The sequence below is a fragment of the Zosterops lateralis genome (assembly GCF_965231275.1).
Source record: "Zosterops lateralis genome assembly, chromosome: 3".
Classification (NCBI taxonomy): Eukaryota; Metazoa; Chordata; class Aves; order Passeriformes; family Zosteropidae; genus Zosterops; species Zosterops lateralis.
Window position 1 is genome coordinate 64821475 of NC_139764.1, and position 19814 is coordinate 64841288.

General features: G+C 39.1%; 1 protein-coding gene across 1 annotated transcript in view; it reads left to right on the forward strand.

Moving 5' to 3' along the window:
- Positions 1 to 19814, forward strand: part of ROS1 (ROS proto-oncogene 1, receptor tyrosine kinase) — a 70046-nt gene that overhangs the window by 36025 nt on the left and 14207 nt on the right. The window contains exons 28-42 of the mRNA XM_083858097.1: positions 138 to 355; positions 781 to 922; positions 4889 to 5121; positions 5932 to 6108; positions 7102 to 7276; positions 7752 to 7869; positions 9894 to 10081; positions 10728 to 10817; positions 11481 to 11616; positions 12024 to 12186; positions 12451 to 12515; positions 15221 to 15350; positions 16354 to 16451; positions 17063 to 17266; positions 18371 to 18505. Coding sequence (XP_083714223.1) covers positions 138 to 355; positions 781 to 922; positions 4889 to 5121; positions 5932 to 6108; positions 7102 to 7276; positions 7752 to 7869; positions 9894 to 10081; positions 10728 to 10817; positions 11481 to 11616; positions 12024 to 12186; positions 12451 to 12515; positions 15221 to 15350; positions 16354 to 16451; positions 17063 to 17266; positions 18371 to 18505 — 2272 coding nt within the window. The remainder of the gene's footprint in view (positions 1 to 137; positions 356 to 780; positions 923 to 4888; positions 5122 to 5931; positions 6109 to 7101; positions 7277 to 7751; positions 7870 to 9893; positions 10082 to 10727; positions 10818 to 11480; positions 11617 to 12023; positions 12187 to 12450; positions 12516 to 15220; positions 15351 to 16353; positions 16452 to 17062; positions 17267 to 18370; positions 18506 to 19814) is intronic.

Below are 19814 nucleotides of genomic sequence, written 5' to 3' on the forward strand. Positions count from 1 at the left end.
TCAGGTGTTTCTCTTTGTGAGAACAGAAAGAATACTTTGTAGTTATGCTTTCTCATATGAATGCTGGTAGAATCCCATGTAAATTTGGATTGATCCAGCCATAATTTTAATTTTTAATCTTTTGATGTCTTTCCTAGATAAAAGATGCCTGATTCTCTTGCCAGACACTGAGAAACCTACTATCCTTGCTACGACTAACACCAGTTTTACATTAAGCTTGCCATCTGTCACAGCACAGCAGCTATGCCCTGGCATATCCCAGCCTACACCAACGTACCTGGTGTTTTCCAGACAAATGACAAACATCTGCAGGAACTCAAGACACTGTTTGTCTGCTCCACAGCAAAAAACATTGGTATGGCTACTTCACACAGAAATGCGTGTGATATTATCTGTAAACAGGAAATGTGATCACTTCTAGTGATTTTATGCACCATTCTGTAGCTTTCTGTCAGTGAGTTTTTCCATTTCTGTATTTTCCAACCGTAACTGTCCTTTTTCTATGGTATTTGGAAGGTGGTAGATTCCCTAGTTCTCCTTTGTACAAGTACTCCTCTACTTTTTGGCTTGCTTTTTTGGTATGTGCTTTTTTTTTTCTGTAGGGACCTATTATCGAAACTGTGATTCTAACATTCTTTTTTTAAACACTGAAGTATATTACAATACACAAACACTACTGTATTACTTTTTTAACACACACGTTTCATTGACAGATGATTGGATTGACGTATGACTCTCTTTTCTAAGAATGCATGCTCATTATCTCATTTTGACTTACAGGAATACCAGGATCCTATTGCTGTCTTAGAGAACCTACAGCCATTTTCGAGTTATGCCATACAAGTTGCAGTGAAAAACTACTATTCAGATGAGGAAGCACTGTCTGTGGGAGAAGGCATAGCTGGTACAACTCTATATGGAGGTTTGTTTCTGATTTTGAACAGAGTTCTCATCTCAGTTAGAGAAAGGTGTATGCAAGTTTGGGTTGTAAATCAGAAAGCAGAAAATAGTCTGCTTAAAATATAACAAATGTCGATCTTTGCAAGGTCTTCGCAAGGAGATTTGATGAATTTGTAAGGTTCATTCAATATATTTGTATATATTCTTTAATGCTTTGGCTTATTGTCTTCCTGGGGAAAGAAAAATTATGGTTAAAAGTGACTAAATAGTTGTCATTTCTGCCTTGGACCACATCTTTAAATAAGTTATTTTTGAATGTGTGTGTGGTTATGTATGTTTAAATATCTGTGTTATGTATTCATTCAGCATTAAGAATTTTTCCATTGGCTTGATGTCATTCTCATAATTGCTGTTCCTAAGAGTAATGCAGATTTATTTTGCTGTGAACCAGGCTGGAAAGACAACACTTCATTTTTTACTTTTGGCCTGAATGAAAACGCTCATTTTCAGTTGATTTCAAGAATTTTGATGTGCCCTTTCAGTCCCTGTTCTTTGAGAATACTACAGTCTGAGCTAGATGCCTCCCGGGCTTCTAAATACCTCAGATAGGGCAGGAAGATGCTTATACTCATTTCCTGCTGCACTCCACCTGTTTGCTGTGGGGCAGCAACTGTGCCAGTTTCCTTGAAGCTCTTGATGTCTTCCAGAAAGAGAAGGATCATGCAAAGGTGCATGTTATATTTTTGCACCCAACACAATAGAACTACCTTGCTCAGCACTTTTTCTTGTTTTGCATGTGTAATTTTGTACATGCACATTTGTCTTTATGAGGAGCTGCCTTTGTGCTCCTCTTCAGATAACTTTCTCAGTGTTTCTGCTGAACTCCCTTGCTGAAAACATGGAAAGCCATTATGGGAGGTGGCTATTCCCCATAGTTTACATAGTGCTTGTCTTCTGTTGTGCCAGTTTTCCTCTGTTCTGCCTGGTGTCAGCTTGATCTACATAAATTTTTCACTTGCGAAGCCATCAGGCACCTCAGTTAATTTTTACATCAGAGAGTCAGAATTATAGCCAAGTCTACATGACAGCATATCTGTGTTTTGCTGAGACTGGGGAAGAGGTACCTAGGGACACTTGCTGTTGAACTCACTGAGGTGTGGGAATGCTGTGGCCCCCATCTTCATTAGTTTTCTTGCCTGAGTCTTGTCCTGCAGAGTTGGAACAGTTCTTTTTTGAGAGAGGGTAAGGGAGTCAAACTGAGAAAACAGCAGCCCAGCAGGCTCCCTCAGCCTGGCTGTGTCAGGGCTGGCTGTGGCTGACACAGAGCTCTACAGACTGCACAGTGAAGCAGCAGGACTTCTAAGGTTTTCCCTTACCTCTTTTTGCCTCTCCTTGGATTTTGGCTGCTTCAAAAGTTGATGAAATAACTGGAACTGAAGTACCAACAGTCACCACTGTGTTTTTCTTATTTTCCTCAATGTCTCTTTCCTCCAGTAATCAACTCTGTCCAAGAAAACATTTTATCTGGAATACCTGACAACAAGTACCAGGAGTCTTGATTTCCTTTCTTCTTTCCTTAGGGATGCACTCTATGGTTTCTTTAAAGATTCATTATAGAATAATCAGCCTCTCTTTTTGCCACCATTGTCCAGAGGAGAGCATCACCTCTGTGCCACCAGTGGCTTCTCATGCACAGATCATTTCCTGTTTTTTGTCCTGGGAGCAGGCATATTTTTCCCCTTAAAAACCCTCTATTTAAGGTGAACTTCTTTTCATCCTTTAAATGAAAGTGAAACAAGAGATGTAGGCATATTGCCACCCTTCTTATGGAATCCAAATATGCTATACTTTGAAAGTTTTCTAGTTCAACTGTGCTGGGTTTTTTTCTCTCGACAGTCAGATCCCTTAGCATCTGTACTATCAAGCAAATTGATCCTATGTGGATCTCTGAAAATTGTGAGCTAGTCTCTTCTACTGTGCCTGCAGTGAGAGGACTGGAGGCAATGGCCTTTATCTGAGATGGGAGATTCAGATTAGATATCAGAAAAAATGTTTACACTGTTTGGGTGTCAGGTACTGGAATAGGTTTCCCAGGGAGGTGGTGGAGCCACCATCCCTAGAGGTGTTTAAGAGGCACCTGGTGTTGGGTGATGTGGTTTAGGGGTTACAGTGGTAGTGCTGGGTGACAGCTGGACTTAATGATCTGAAAGGCGTCTTCCAACCTTGATGATTCTACCTTCCTATGGAGTCTATGGAGAAAAACAAATATACAAAACTCCCCAAAACAGCCAACAATTCTAGCCTTCTATCAATAGACTTCAATTCTTTGCATGGGATTCCACATCTGTAATATAAAACTTGTGTGACACATTGATTGAATAACATCAAATACTATTTGGATGTGGAAAGAATTGACACAGTTACTTTTTTGTTTGGTAAACTGTGCCATCCTGCAGCAGTGTACACCATTGTACAATGTACTATGAAACATAAAGGTAGCATAGGAAACGGGAGACTGGATTGCTCCACTCAAACGGAATTTTTTAGTCTCATGTTATAATGAAACATGAAACTCATAACAGGCTTCTCTAGTTGGGACAAAATGAAAAATCTGGATGAAAATCAAATCTTAGACAGAAAGCAAACCAAACCAACAAAAACCCCTCGCCCCACCCCAGCCTACAAAGCCTGAGTATTTTGAATAGGTATTTGTATCAGCACTCAAAGCTTTACACAATTTGTTGAAAAACTTCCAGCCAGCTGTAAATAGAAGCTATATGTGTCCTGACACTTATGCTCTCAATTTCATGAATGTAACTGCCAGTTTAAATGGTAATCAGATGCTGCTAGAGCCTCTTGAAGTGTGTACACTATTTAACACCTCTGAAGCTGTGTGAATTCCCTCTGCCTTTTTTTTTTCAATTCTCTAATGAAGTGAAAGAAGCCTGGAATAATTTGTGCTTTCCATCAAATAGTAAGATAGAGGGAATGCAAAAAAACCAGGAAGACAATTAATGCATTGCTCTTGCCACAGAGTGTCACTCTTACTCCACATATGTTTTAGCTAGACAAATGAGGAATTTGTCTTCTTTCGTAGTCTAGTTTCTGCATCTGTAATCTGTGGTCTTGCTACTAGGATATGAATTAAAACATATGGACTCATAATTTTGATATTTTGGGAACATAAATAGTGTAATAACTTGTTAACTTTTTACCTATCTAGACAGCTCAATAGGAAATAAAGGATTTTTTTATGCAGAGTAGGGACATGCCATATACCATTACAAAGTCTGTGATCTTAGAGCTCCAAAGGAAGGGTTGATTTTTCCAGAACAATTAGTGGGTAACCAGCTGGTATGGGCATCTGACAACCCAGTTTTTTTCCTTACACAGCTCATCCAGACTCTGTATTTCTGAGAAAAAAATGTAAATGATGGGAAATAATGCTTAGTTTTGGATTTTCTGCCCTCATAAATTTCTGTTCAAGAAAAGACTTTCCAATTGGAATAAAACACAGTTATTTTTTTCTCTGTGCATATTCAAATAAGCATAATATTAAACTCACATCTGAGACCCTGATTAGGAAACTGAGAGGGAGCAGGAATTCAGTGATATGACTATAATTGTAAAGGTATAGGACAGCAGCTGTTTTCCTATTGTTGCTTGGGTTTTTGGGGTTTGGAGTTTTTTTTTTTGTTGGTATTTTGTTGTTGTTGTTGTTGTTGTTGTTGTTGTGTTTTTTTGTTGTTGTGTTTTTTTTTTTTTTTGTCTGTTTGCATATTAGGATAGCCAAGAAGTTACTGAATGTCTCTCAAACTATTTTGAACTTGTCTGCAACTGACTGACTATACTAGAATAGGAGTTTTACATGTGTAGAATTTCAGTCCTGTGAATGAATCATATTAATACACTTATATCCTTCTTTTCTTTCCTTGGTGACATTTCTTGACTTCTCAAAAAGGGAGATTATTTTTTCTTTCTTTTTCAGTACCAGAGGCAGTTGACACTATTAAAACATCAGTTTTGTCTGACACTACCATCAATATATCTTGGAGTGAGCCTCTGAAGCCAAATGGACCTCTAGAATCCATCCGCTATCAAATCTCTGTCAATTTATTGCCTCCTGTCCCAGCCACACCTTTGCGAAAAATTGAATTTTCAAATGGGATGCTTGCCTGGTCTGTCAGGGGGCTCCAACCTGGAACAAATAATTCATTCAAGGTATAATTTGAAGTAGTTTTGCTGGTTTGTTCAACCTGCAAATGTTTAGATTGCTCTTCTGTAAAGTAGACAAATAAAAGTGTGCAACGTCGATTCGTAAGGACAAAACGTACAGATGAAGGCTTAAAAGCAATAGTATATGATATCTCTGGACAGCAGGTCTATGATCAGAATGACATTTTCAAAAGTAACCGAGCAAATATGTTGTATGCACAATGTGCACTGGGTATCACAAATAGAGTGATTTACACAGTTGAGATATCATCCAGATGATGGCAGGAGGGGATCCATAGGTCCTAATTTGATTCTGGGCTTTTGTTAATTATTTGGATAATATAATGGGGAATATATATGCACACACCCCTAAATACCTGTATGTGTGTATGCAAGTATGCATACCTAACAGGTCATATATGCCTGTGGCTTAGTGAAGAGCAGTGTGCTAAGGCACTTCTTTACTTTGTGTTTCTGTGGTTCTAAAACACTGCCTAATATGCGATGTGACATCTGCATGTCTATGTAAATGCATGTGGCACTTAAGAAAGATCTGGAAAGAGAAGGGATCTGGTAGAAATCTGAGATGAGAAACTAAGAAGGGTCTCTGAGGAAGGGTACTCCTGGACATGAAATTTCAGCCTGAAGGTATATGACCTTGCAGCTCTGAGGGGCAAAATCTTTCAACACTTATATCTCTATTGCCTGAATACCATCTTGTTTGAAAGGTTAGTCTTCCAAACTCTTGGTGTTGCTAAATCAAAGCTGCCTTTCCAAATGCTGTGGTATTGTGCTGTTCATCTATTGCCTTACTAGGTTCTTGCTTTTCATCCTGATGAGAACTGGTTTTCTGAAAGTGTCCCTGTCATTGCAAAAACTTTTGAGACTCCAACTGCACCTATCAACATAGTCCCCAGAAATACCAGTTTCCAGCTAGAATGGAGAGCTCCTCTGCACATCAATGAAACAAGCTTCTGGTTTGAATTGTGTAAGGTAAAACTGCCTCTAAGTTTTATGATGGGTTTTTTTCAGGTCAGAGAAAATTTAACCTACTCTGTCATGGTAAGTAGGACAGGGTGGGTGGCAGGATGTACATGAAGAGTCTCAGTGGATAATTTGGGCATGGTGATGTCAGTCTTAGCTGCTCAGCAGGGGCAGGATGGAGTCAGCATTTGCCAGGAACAAGGAGGAGTGCAGCTGTAGCATTCAGTACTCCATAGTGCCAAAGGACATCCTGGATGACCTCACCAGAATTCCTTCTGAGTCTCCTGTTTCAGCAGTCCTATCCCTGTTTCCTCACTGCCCTGCCCCAACTGGGTTTGCAGTTGCAAATCCTATGTCTGCCCTGCACCAGAAAAAGAGGAAAAGTGTTTTCAGCAATAAATATTAGCTACAATCTACTATCTGGATTTTATTTTCCTGTGATAGAGGTTAGGAGAAAATGACACAGAGGAGATCAGATCCAAGGAGTAAGTGCTGCAGTGAGAGCAGCATGCATGGAAACTCCTAACTTCAACACCTGAACCACTGGATGCAGAAAAACGGGATCATGCAGATTCTTTACTATAGAGAATCAGATTCAATAGACCTACACCAAGCATTTCCCTACCCTAAAATAAATGTCACATCACAATTCCACTAACCCACCTCCTTTCAGTTGTATCATGGCAAGCTGAACTCATGGGCATGTCACGATGATCCAGAAATATGAGGGGAAGGCTCCTTTTGGCTGTGTAAAGCAGGCACTTAATCTGTTGTTCTTTGTTACTGCCAAGACTTTTAGATCTCCTGAAAACAAAGAAGAAAATTAGGGTTTGTGTCCTTGGTCTCTGAGAGGACAAAGTCCCATGGTCAAAAGAGCACCTGCGTCATATTTCCACTATGATATTAAGAGGTGGCAAAGTAGTTAATCTACCCAGGAATAGAACTGTGACACACTTCCAGCAGAGCAAGAAAGTTGACCATAATGATATTTTATTTCTCTAGTGGCCTACAAAAAGTGACTGGTTTTCTCCTGCAAACACTACATGCACAGGAAGTCTTGTTTATGTGTGCAACCTCACAGGAACCCTTCCTTGGACCAACTACTTTGTAAGAGTAACAGTAGTTTATGTTACAGGAGTGAAAAGCACTTCCTCTTCAACAAGCTTTAAAACTACAGGTAAGTGCTTAACACAGGATAACAAGATTTTAAGATTCTTTGCAGGATATGAATATTAAACATAATATTTTCAAAAATTTAGCAGGCAATTTTCTTATACTAAGACTCAATAGTTCTGTGTGATTGAAAAATTAATAACACAATACCATAACTTCAGAAGTACTAGGGGGAAAGAAATGAGGTTCATTTCCAAGTGGAGCAGAGGAAATACTGAGGGGAACTGAAATGAAATGCCTATAATGCAAGTGAACTCATTAGTGATGAAAGGCTGCATGTGAGTAAAAATTTTGGAATTTATCCATCACGAAGAGAAGGCCAAGGATTCATTCTCTGTGAAGATTATTAGTGTAGATCTTCCTTCCTTTTGTATGTCTAAACACCCGTGTGTGCATCAGATTTTCTCTGTGCCTTTAGCCCTTTTGTCATGCTACAAACACATCTTAAGGGTTGTGTTTCTTCCCCTCTTTGCCTTAAGCTGGTGTTCCCAGTAAGCCAGGAGTTCCTAAAAGAGCAGAAGACTCCAAAAACTCTCTACAGTGGGAAAAGGCTGATGACAATGGAAGCAAGCTGACCTACTACCTCTTAGAAAGCAGGTAAGCAACACATGAGGCACTCTTCCCACAGGTAGCAGCCCAGAACAAATCTGGGCATCCAGGACTCTTCAGGTTGCCTCCAGTGGGAAGAATGAAATATATATGATGCAAAAGGCTCTTTTTCACTGGGATCTCTTTCTTAGATAAACCAAGTACCCATAATTTCCAGAAATTCTGGAAAAACAGAAGGAAAATAGAGAGTAATAACATTTTCAGAGCAATCTGGAGATACAATTATGTATTTGGATCTATGTCAGTAAATTAGAAGATTTAGAGATAATTTCAAATCACAAATCTCAACTTACATGCAGTATGTATTTTTGGCTAAAATATATGTGTAAATATATTAGTGTTTAGAGGTCTCAAAGAAGATGTTGTAATATTGTACAGAAATAAAGTATTCCCACTCACATGGGATGACTACGCAATTTTTAAAGTGCTCTGTCATCAAATACTGATTGCCTGGGCTACTGATGTCACACTACAGTGCCAGCTCACTCTTACTCCTGCGCTGGCATTGGAAGGGGAGATTAGAGTATATTACTGTGGGCAGTGACTTTGAACTTCTAATTTTTTGACCATGACTCTGGAGAGATTTCTTTAAAGCAGTCAGTTCAAAGTTTAATTAATACATTATTTTAAAATCTGGAGAGTCCATCTTATGAAATATTCCAGTGATTGCTTGAAGTCATTACTGATGGAGAGAAGCAGTTTTCTAAACTCAGCCAATATTTCTTTCTCTGTGTTTATGAAAGCTAAGGACCAACAACACTCTGGAGCTGGAAATGCTTTACCTATATAAGTTTTCACCCAGACATATTTTCCTGGTTCCTACAGTCCTACAGTTCTGTGAGCATGCAGGACCTGAGGGACCTGCATGCTTACATGACCTGCATGCTCTGAGGAAACAATAATTTTGATATGCCAGGAGACAATCTGTATCTGACTTGCTGCAGATGGGTAAGGAAAGGTCAATCCCTTGGTCTGCGCCAGGGCTGTGCATTAGCTGTGTTCTCCAGACTTCAGCTTCTTATTCATCTCTGGAATCATGCATCTTCGAGGTGGTCTTTTAATGAAATAAGCTTTTCTCTTGCAGTTTGAATGTACACATGCTGATGTTTTTGACTGAATTTCACATCAGGTAGAAAAATGTTAGATCAGTTGTGCAGCATTCTAGAAAATGTTTGCCTAACCCTTTTATGCAACCTCTGTTTTTCATAGAGCTCTGGTGGCAACATGTACACACCAAGGGCATGAACATATAGTTTTCTCATGTTTTTCTGGTTTAGAAGCATTTGGCCTTTTTTCTTTATTAAAGTACTTTGGGAGAATGAGTGACTTGCTCATGAAGGTCATTTCACATGATGTATTACGGTGTTGTGTGACATGAAATGATATTTCAGATATGGCCTTTCAAGTTTAAGTACATGGTCTTCTTTTGGTTGGTGAATAATCAGCTCTGAATTTATTGTGAGCAATCAATCTCAGTCCAATGGGGAAAGGAAGAAATACACCCACCAGTCAGCAGACACTATGGGAAAGTGGCTAGCTGGTATCTTCACTGCCAATGACTTGCTTCCTATTTAGCTTGTGAAACCTGATGCACAACAGATACTAAATTACTCTGTGTGGTCTGGAAGAGCAAAAAGCACTAGCACAGTAGAAAAAAACCCACCGTTTTTCCCCCCAGGAAACTAAATGAGAACTTTTTGAAATCTTGGATGTGCGATTTACACTGAAACAGGTGAAATCAGGCATATACTGAACAGTTTTTTGTGTCTTAAGTGTTTTAGTATTTCATTTGCTATGCCAAGATAAAGATGGTTGGTTCCTAGCACTGCTGAAATGGCATGGCACAATTTTCTTCTCTGTAGCCAAAGTCTCACAATCAGATTGAGCTTTTATGCAGGCAGAAAAATGCTGTGAAAACCATGAAATTGAAGCAAAGAATGGGGTGGGGGTGAAGCAGTAAACTGCCCTTGTGGCATTAATGACATTCCCATGTCATGCTGTGCATGTTGCAGGAAACAGTCTGGCAACAGCAGTGATATGAAGTCCACGTGGGAGGTGGTTTACAATGGCTCCTGTGGCAGTATTTGCACATGGAAGGCCAAGAACTTAGAAGGAACTTTCCAGTTCAGAGCAGCAGCTGCAAATGTGCTGGGACTTGGTGAATACAGTGATATTAGCATGGATATAATTTTGAGTGAAGGTATGTCTTGTACTTCTGTATTCTGCCAATCTTTTTTTGTTAAATAGTCATGCCAGTTTTGGAACAGAGATAGGCTATTTTAATAACAATATTCCTGCAAAGGTAAAGTAATATCCCTAACAGGTAATAAATGGTGATGTTTATATGGTGATCCCTGCTGTTAGTACTCATCCAGGCTCTTTTGCTCAGACCAGCAGGCCTGAAAAGTGCTTCTGCTCATGTACACCACTTTGTCTCTGTGGCTCTGCCACTCTGCTTTATGAGGCAATTCTCGAAAAAAGGCAAGCTCACACACTGAGTAAAGATATCAGAATTACTTCTTCCTTCAGCCAGAATGTTAGACTTACTCTTTGTGAGTGCTTTTGGAAATCCCATATTGAGTGGTCAAAAAGTTCAGCATTTTCTATTTCTGCATATAAATTAGGTCACAGGAATGGTCTGAGTCTAGGGGCCATTCCTGGAGAAGGGGGGAGAAGGATTAGTCTGACCAAATGCGCATCCACATGCAGCCCACAAGAGAGCTTTGTGCAGTGGAAGACTTTACATAGCAGGCAGCTGAAGGGTTCTTTCAGGCATGCTCTGCTCCATGGGATTGACATTGTATGCATGCACAGTAATTGAGCAAATTTCCCTTTCTCTTTAACAGATAATATGATCTCTGTGGGCACCATAATTGCCATTACTTCTGTGATTGGAGTTGTGCTGTGTTTGGCTGTGATCATGCTATTCAGTTTTGGTATGTGATTGAATTTTTTGTTTACTCTTGGTTTGCCAGGCCTCAGTGAAAGGCAGTTCAGAGGGTGGGACATGATTGGCCTCAGATTTAGGGAAGTGCCCCCTCTCTAGGAGGGAAGCTAGCAGGAATTTGTATGTTTTCATTCTTTGAGGCCCTAGAAATGGCTAATTATATTTTTGGTATCAAGGACAGGATAGAAATTATCTCCATCCTCAGGCATTTCTTCCTCTTGTTTACCTGCAGGGAGAGCACGGGAGTGCTTAAGGAACTCTAATACTTATAAAAACTTGCACCTTATATTTCTCAAGTTTATTTAACAAAGAGTCCCATTTTCTTTCTCTTAAGCTTTATCCCTGAAGAAAGGATGAAATTATTACCCTGGGATGCAAATGTTCACATGTGATGGTCCTGTCCTCTCAATCCTCATCCTTTCCCCTGGGGTCTTGTCACACACAGAAGTGGATACCTGACTGAGTTGTCAGCTCAATGAGCACTTGTCTGTGCTTTGTGGGAAAAAAATGACCAGATGGAAATGACTTGCTTACATGAGCTGTTGGGGGATGATGTTGAACAATATAACATAAAACCAGTAGCCTTTCAGCATGCTCACACACTGAGATGTTCTCAGAGTTAAACACCTAATGGTCTCCTTTTCTATTCCAGAGTGGAAGCAAAGATTGAAATCCAGAAAGCGGGCCTTGCCTGGACAGATAGTGTTCATCAAGGAAGATAAAGAACTAGATCAACTCAGGGGAATGGCTGAGACAGTGGGACTAGCCAATGCCTGTTATGCTGTACGGTATGTCCTCAGAACAAATGTATTTTCAGGACAAAAACATCTAAGAAGTCTTCCCTGGACCAGTTTTCATCAGGGCACTCATCCCTGAAACCTCAAGGTAGAATTAAGAGCTGCATGTTTGCTGCAGGGCAGGTCTGCTCCAAAGGATGCCCTGGCATGTTGCCCCTCTGGCACGCAGCCTACCCTGGATTGCCCCCAGCCCATCTTTCATGTCACCCTGGCAAGAAACACAAGTGCACAGGGAAAGAACACCTGGTGTTTTCCAGTAACTTCCAAAATATCCAGGCCTCACCTGAGCTCCCCTTAAATATACCTGATGAGACAAATAGTACCAGCTTCATTTGATTTTTTATAGAATTTCAGACATCCTTAGGTATGAACAAGTGACTAGTATTGCTGTTTTGTAGCACTCTTCCTTCTCAAGCAGAGATTGAATCACTGCCAGCTTTCCCTCGGGACAAACTCAACTTACACAAATTGTTAGGAAGTGGAGCATTTGGAGAAGTATATGAAGGGACTGCAGTAGATATCCTGGCAGATGGAAGTGGAGAATCCAAAGTAGCAGTCAAGGTAATCACAGCTGTGTATTTCTCTGGCAACAGAATGAGTAGAGAGATCTGTCTCAGAGATTTTACCTGAGAAATGGGTGTTGGGCTGATATGGGTATTTGGTTCCACAGTTTCTTGCAAATCTCTTAAAACTCAGCTTTGAAATGATTTCAGGAAAATAATGTGTATTTAAGGCCACATCTATGTCTGATTGCTTTACTTGAGTGCCATGTGATAACGGTGATGATGACCAAATGTTGCTACACTTCTGCTTTCTGTTGAGCAGACTTTGAAGAAGGGTGCGACAGACCACGAGAAGAGTGAATTCTTGAAGGAGGCACACTTAATGAGGTAGGGACAGCTTTGTCCCTGGGTGCCCTTCAAAGCTGGTATCCTCTCAGGGTGGTGGCTTTCCAGAAGAATGAAAGCAGTGGTTTCCTCTAAACACATTATGGTGGCATTTTTGGGGTGTTCTTGTGTTCCTGCCAAACAAGTAACTCACTACTGATGAATATCATGGAACTAAAGCTATAAATCTGATAAGCAAAATTTAAGAGTCAATATGCTGAATAATGGATAATGGATTTATTTGGGATTGTACTGGTGCATTTCAGTATCTTTGCTCCCCTAAACCAAGTTAATTACTAAAGGCAATTGGTCAGAATTTGACTAATCCCATTTTACTGAAAGAAACAAATCAGAACAAAACTGATGCCTTAAAGTTGTAAATTACACTGGAAAATATTTTTTAAAAATGTGCCACTAGGGGCTGCCACATAACCCTTCTATTGAAGTGAGTGTTAAATTATGCACCTGTCACCACTGCAAGAATTCCGCATAACCAGGTTTGTGTTTCGGCTTAAAATCTTGTTTTCTAGAGTGTCCCCAGAAACAAGAAGCTCAGCTGAAGTTTTCTACTGGTAGTGTAAGACTGACAGTGTAGTTTAGTTTTCAGATGCACTTTTGCACTTCTTTTACTTTTATTTCATGTGTGCAGTAGTAGAAGCAATTTTTTTAAAAATGAAGGATTTCTTTCTGCCCAAAAAATGTGGTGTTATTAAACTGGAAATTAGTTTTCACAACATTAATTTTTTAATTTTGCTTATATACTCAAAAAATATATCTCTATATATATCTAATATATTTTTTGCCTTTTATGACACTCTGTAACTGAATGAGATAAAAGGCTTGTTAGAACCAAAATTCAAGCATGTCATTAAAGTGCAAATTAATGATAAAGAGTAAGAGCTGTGAGTAAATTCCTTATAATCCATCTTTAGTCTACCTAGCAGTCATAAACACAGTGAAGGTCTTTTTTTCTGTGTAGTATGGAAATTATATGAACCCATAGTTGAAGTTTCTGAGGCTCTCCCAATTCTTTTTGCAGCTAATAAACCAAACCCAGAAATCCTGGAAAAGTATATAATTGAAAAACTTTTGCATTTAAACGTAAACATTGACATGGGCCCACATTTACATAAATACATTGAATCAGAAATTAAGAGAGAAGAAAGGTTTAAGTATTATATAATCCTCATAGCTGTTAAAAGCACCCCCAGTAACAGTAACCTGTAAGAACAATGACAACAATTATATTAATGTATATTTTATGTTATTTGAATTTTTTTTAATACAAAAATTATTTAATGCCATCATGGAGGGTTTAATGATTTTACTTGACTTTTATCTGTAAGATCTCATAAATGAAGCTAAGGGTAGAAAGGAAAAATAAGTGCATCTGAGTACTTATAAACAGATAAGGTATATAACATACAAGTTGCAAGATTTTTTTTTATTATTTTGCTTGCCTTTATAGATATTCATTAAATTTTGGCTGGTAATGTTATGCATGCTGGCTCAGTTAAGCCGGAATTATTTGCTCCTTTTTATTCCTATGCAGCAAAGGGAAAATTGAGTTGTCTCTATTTCAAAAAGTCAATTGGTGTTGGTTATTGGTGGGTCATTTGTGTGCAAATGCACATAAGAAATTTTCGTGTCTGTCCTATCCCTCGGGAAGTAAGGAATGATAGTTCAGTGGAGAAAGGTCTGCACTGTGTGCAAAGGAAAGTGTCAGGTGTTCCTTCCCCTCTTTTTGTTCCTGAAAGTGCCAAAGTTTGTCTGATTGAGAGGTATGTGCTAGGGGCCGGGGGGAACTGTCAAATTCTAAATTGCACTTTTTGCAAGAGTCTTTGCCCACACCTGAGATTAGGTGAATTGAAAGAGATTAGAAGGAAAATGTCCCTCTCTTATTTGTTTGTTTACACTGTCGCATTTGACAGATTTTTGGACACCATCAGTTCTCCCAATAGAGTCAAGTTTCTCTGGCTGCTTGTGCAAGTGCTTTCATGCAGCAGTGAGAGGAGAAAAGCATTTTCTAACACAAGTAAAGTGATTGAACAAACAGAGGCACTGACAGAGGCAATAAATATTCTTCATTCTTTGAAGAATACTTGCAGTACTGAGAGTACTGATTGCTCTGTGGTAATCCCTGTCTTCGACACCCAGAAATTGCTGGTATACTTAGAAGTATTCCTCATATGTATTTTGTTCCTCTTGCAAATGTACTGTGAAAAACTGTCCCCTTCTGAACTGTGAAAATAATATATTGTACTTTGTGATTTTACTTTTGTGTATTTTTCTGAATCAGCAGTTCTACTGTGAATATAGTAGTAAAAATGCTCTATTAAAATAATGTAGACACCTTTACATACAGATGATGAATTATCTTATTCCTAGAAGAAATTGCCATTTGGCTTTTTTGCTTTGCACTTTTCTTTGCTTCCTGTAAATATAACGAAGTGTGCTTTTTAATATGTGTGCATGCATTAGAGTGCCTGTCAAAGATAGTGCAAGCCTGTGTTTTGGAAGGATGTCCCTGAACTCTCCCCATGACTGAGCAAATTCGAGCACTGAGAGCTACTGAATCATGTTGTTCACAGAAGCAGGATTGTAAAAGCCAAACTGCTCATTCATTGTTTGCAACTATAAACACTCTGTTAGCTATCAACCAGCTGGATTTCTTGTATGTAATCTTACAGTTGTTTCCTTCTGCTTAGCAAATTTGATCATCCCCACATTCTGAAGTTACTTGGTGTGTGTCTGTTAAATGAACCTCAGTATCTTATACTGGAGCTGATGGAAGGAGGGGATCTACTTAGCTATTTACGAGGAGCCAGAAAGAAAAAGGTAAAGACCATGAGACTCTTATTTTTAACCTGTAACTGCCCACAGTTTCTCAGTTTTTCTGTTTCTAAAAGGCCATGCTGATGTTCAGCTGTTTCTGTCCTGGCAAGGTCTGACCTGGCTTTTTCTTAACACCCTGGGACCTCAGTGTTCAGTGCTGACCTTGCAATGAGTGATGCTGTGAAGAAGATTGAATGTCATTAGATCACTGACCAAAATTGTGCTTTCAGTCATGAGATGTCTGCTGGATTTCTCTCTGTGAAAATCATAAACTGTCCCTTTGAGGGTGGTAATAGATATTGGTGGTCATGTATGTGGTCTACTAGGGATTATAGAGGGGTTTTTTGTCTGTGAATAACAACAGTATCCTTAATGTGAGAGGCATTGTCCAAGCATATAAGAATATACTGTTCCTGTGCCTGTGTGCTCAAATTCTTTAGAAAGTAAGGAAAGAATAAAGAATAAACATTTTCCAGTAAGTTTTTCTCCAGTTAGTATGCAGATTAGGAATATGGATGGTATGACTGGATGTCAAAATGAAATTTTATAGCATTATAGTAATTGTATAGTTCATTTACATAATCAGATCAAATCCACAGTCAGTGTCAAATTCTACCGAAATGCATATACACGTGTTCTACTAGAAAAATATATTACACCGATTAATACTGCAACAAACAAACCTGATCTGATAGCTGGAGAAAATTTTCAGGGTCCTATTTCTTCTACAGCTCTGAATGTCCTAGGATATTCTGAGCTGTAAATGAAACAGAATGTGTTCACCTTCCTTACAGTGCAGTGATTTGACAATTTACTGTTGTTCAAATTAGCATTCACGTGATTGACATACAGAGATTTTGCACCTGTGCTTTGACTCTTTTGGAAAAATCCTATACATTTCCAATGGGGAAATACATTTCAGTGAGGAAATCTTGCATGGGGAGTTTGTCATTCTGAGTTGGTAAAGGGGGAAGAAGTAGCTAACTTCTGTCTTTGTTTCTTGTAGCTCCAGAGCCCTTTACTGAGAGTCACTGACCTCTTGGATATATGCTTGGATGTTTGCAAAGGCTGTGCCTATTTGGAGAAAATGCATTTTATACACAGGTAGAGGACTTCCTTAGTCTTCCCAGGTTTACCCGCAGTATTAGGACTCATTATCTTACCCAGGAAAAAATGTCTAGAAAGATGTCACAATGTAACAAGACAGGAGAGAGCACCAGAGTAAAATCTAAAGCTATGCTTTTCTGCTAAATATCACTCACAGTTCTCTCCCAAGATGGTGGGCTGCTCTAAGATCTGAACCAAGGACTTACTGCACTGTAGGCAAGAATCATATCTGGTGTAACAGAGTGAAGGACAAGTGGAAGATCCATGTACTTTGTCGGCCTAATGGGTGCCTTTAGAGGACACAGAGCCAGACTTTTCTCAGAGAGGTATAGGGAAAAGATGAGAAACAACAGGCACAACTTACAGCAAAGGAAATTAGATAATATTGTTCACAACATTCAGATCAATCACTGAAACAGGTTGTCCAGAAGGGCTGTGTCATCTCCAGTCTTGAAGATATGCCAAACTTAACTGAGTGAGACCCTAAATCACTTGATCCAACCTTGGGGCTGGCACTGCTCTGAAGAGAATGCTGAGCCAGATGGCTTACAGACCTGAGTGTTTCTGCAATGCTAACTCCATCCTCTTTCCTCTGCCTTACAAATCAGGGACTTGGCTGCTCGCAACTGCCTTGTGTCTGAGAAGGAATATGAGCGTTCCTCCCGGATAGTAAAGATCGGGGATTTTGGACTTGCCAGAGATGTCTATAAAAATGATTATTACAGGAAAAGTGGAGAAGGTCTACTCCCTGTCAGATGGATGGCTCCTGAAAGCCTTATTGATGGTGTCTTTACAAGTCGCTCTGATGTCTGGTGAGTTATAGCAGCCACACAGCTGTGGGGATAACCATACTAAATTCTGCAGCAAGAAAATATTGGTTTAGAGGAGGAATTACAGGATTATGTATTGTCATCTCTAATAATTTTTAGGCTAGGGCAGATTTCATCCTAAGTGAAATGTTAAGGACCTAATGAAATATTTGACACTATGACAGTATATTTCATGGATATATTTCTTTATGCTTTGAGCTCTTTGGATTTTGTCTGGAAGGAACTAGTGTCCCTCAAACAATTTTACAGTTGTACCAGGCCCATAATGTGATTTCTGCTTGATTGGGAAGTGAATTAACCACCTGCATGCTGTTCCATTTTGTTTTCCATTAGATTTATTGACATTTCCTTCCAATAGCCAAATATTTTGCCCTTACAGTTTCACCCTCTTCTAGTGACTTCTTAATTTTGAGGACCAGACTTTGCAGCATCATCCAGGAAAGGTCACAGTACTTTTTTGTGAAGGTTTGCTAAAAGTGTGTATTTGAGTTGCTTTGAGTTTACTGTGAAGAAGCAGAGATCCACCGTCAGGAGACATGGGGAAAAAAACCCCATACCAAACAAGATCCATGAAATTTGATATTCACACAAGTTTAGATTTCTGTGGCCATACATGCTCAGCCCACTGGTCTTGTCCAACTCCCCAGTGCCTGCGCCCATCTATTTGACTGCTACTCTTGCTCTTATCTAAGAAAAGTAGTTTAGTACTCAGTGCCAAACCAAATGAGGTGCTGATTGCTTCACAAGTGGTGCTTAGAAGAACTTGTCCTTCTCCATGTTAAAACACACCTCTAGAGATTTCAAAACACTTGTTTAGATGAGGACATGTTCAGCCTGAGTGTTGCCTGGGGAAGATGTGGACACTCAGTGTATTCTGAGTCACATCTCAGTGAGTCTGGGAAAGCACCTCAGTTCTACAATTTTTTTTAGCTATTCCAGAGGCTGGGTCAGGGACAAAACCAAATTAAGTCTTCTTACTCTTAATTTTTCTTATTCTTAGGTTAGACACAATCTAACTGTTAATAGGGAGATTTCATTATGACTATGGTTATTAAATTTTATCTTTTTTTTCATGGTGTTTCTCAGGGCTTTTGGAGTACTAATGTGGGAAACATTGACTTTGGGTCAACAACCATATCCAGGTTTCTCCAATACAGAAGTTTTACACCATGTACGATCAGGAGGAAGGCTGGAATCTCCCAGCAATTGTCCTGACAACCTGTAAGTTAATTTTGCTTAAATGTTGTTGATAATATATATAAGAAACGAGAGGCTTTTTGCCAGTTGGTCATCATTATGAAGATTAGTCATGCCCACAGAGAGTCCAACATCCTCCACTTTTGTTTCCAATGAAACTGGCCAACCTGCTGTTAATTCATCCAGTAGTCCAGCCTCTGAATAAGAATTTAAGGCATGGATCTGGTAGTACTGTGAGAACAGGCCACGAGTATTGGTTAGAAAGTATTGGTTAGGAGTTAAGATAGCTCTAAGAAAGATTTTACTGGGCTCTGTACATCAGATCCTGTGGATAAAACTCTCTTATTAGAACATACATGAAAAATAAACTCTGCCCTTTGTAGAGAGAACTCAAATAAGCCAGTAAGAAAAGCTGAAGCAATACAGGAAAAGGGAAGTCTGCACTTCTGGTTAATCCTTAGCTGGACTGGATAAGTAAATCCTTCAATTTCTGTTTGTGTTCTGATCACAAAAGTCAGGTTTAATTGCAAAATTCTTGCAATTAAGAGAATAAAATAAATACATCAAGTGGATCAAACTCATACTGACCAGAAGTGTATAAAGCAGGAAGCAGAACATAAACTTAACAATCACTCAGTATTGTCTAATTTCGTGTCTCAATTTCTTTATCGCCTACTCAGCAAAAGCAGTCACAGCAATGCACAACAGCTGGTCCTACAAATAGGAGAGGCTACTGAAAGTGAACAATTCTTACTCCCAGGGCTGAAGAAAAGATCTGAGAATAATTCTGTGATTGGCAAGCCAATATCTTTCTAATAGATCTTACACCAATTACCATGTTCAGAGTTTAAGAGAAGCTGATAATTTATCATTATGTAAATATAGCTGAAAAACCATGTTAGCAATAAAAACCACATTAAAAAAACCCAAACCAAGTTTTAGCAGTTGGAGAAACAGAAGAAATTAAGAGATTAGGATTTTATTTTAATAACAGAGGGAGAACTGGAAGTCACAGAACAAATGAAAGCCCAAAGAAGTTTTAATTGCAATATTTTCTGCTGAGAAAGGTTTCCTCAAAAAAATTCTGACAGCTGTCTTGTGAATAAAAAAGTACAGGAGGCAGCTATATCCATGTACTAGTGTGACATTCAAACTTGAGCAAAGGCTCATAACTTGCATTAAAACGAGCAACTAGATCTTCAGAAAAATCAAGAAAACTTTGCCTGAAATAATTTTTAAGATCCCAGGTCTTGAATTTAGCATAGCAGGTAGGTTTTAAGTACTGGACTGCCTGTTGTAACTTGTAGGATCAGTGCCTAATAGTAGTTTTTGA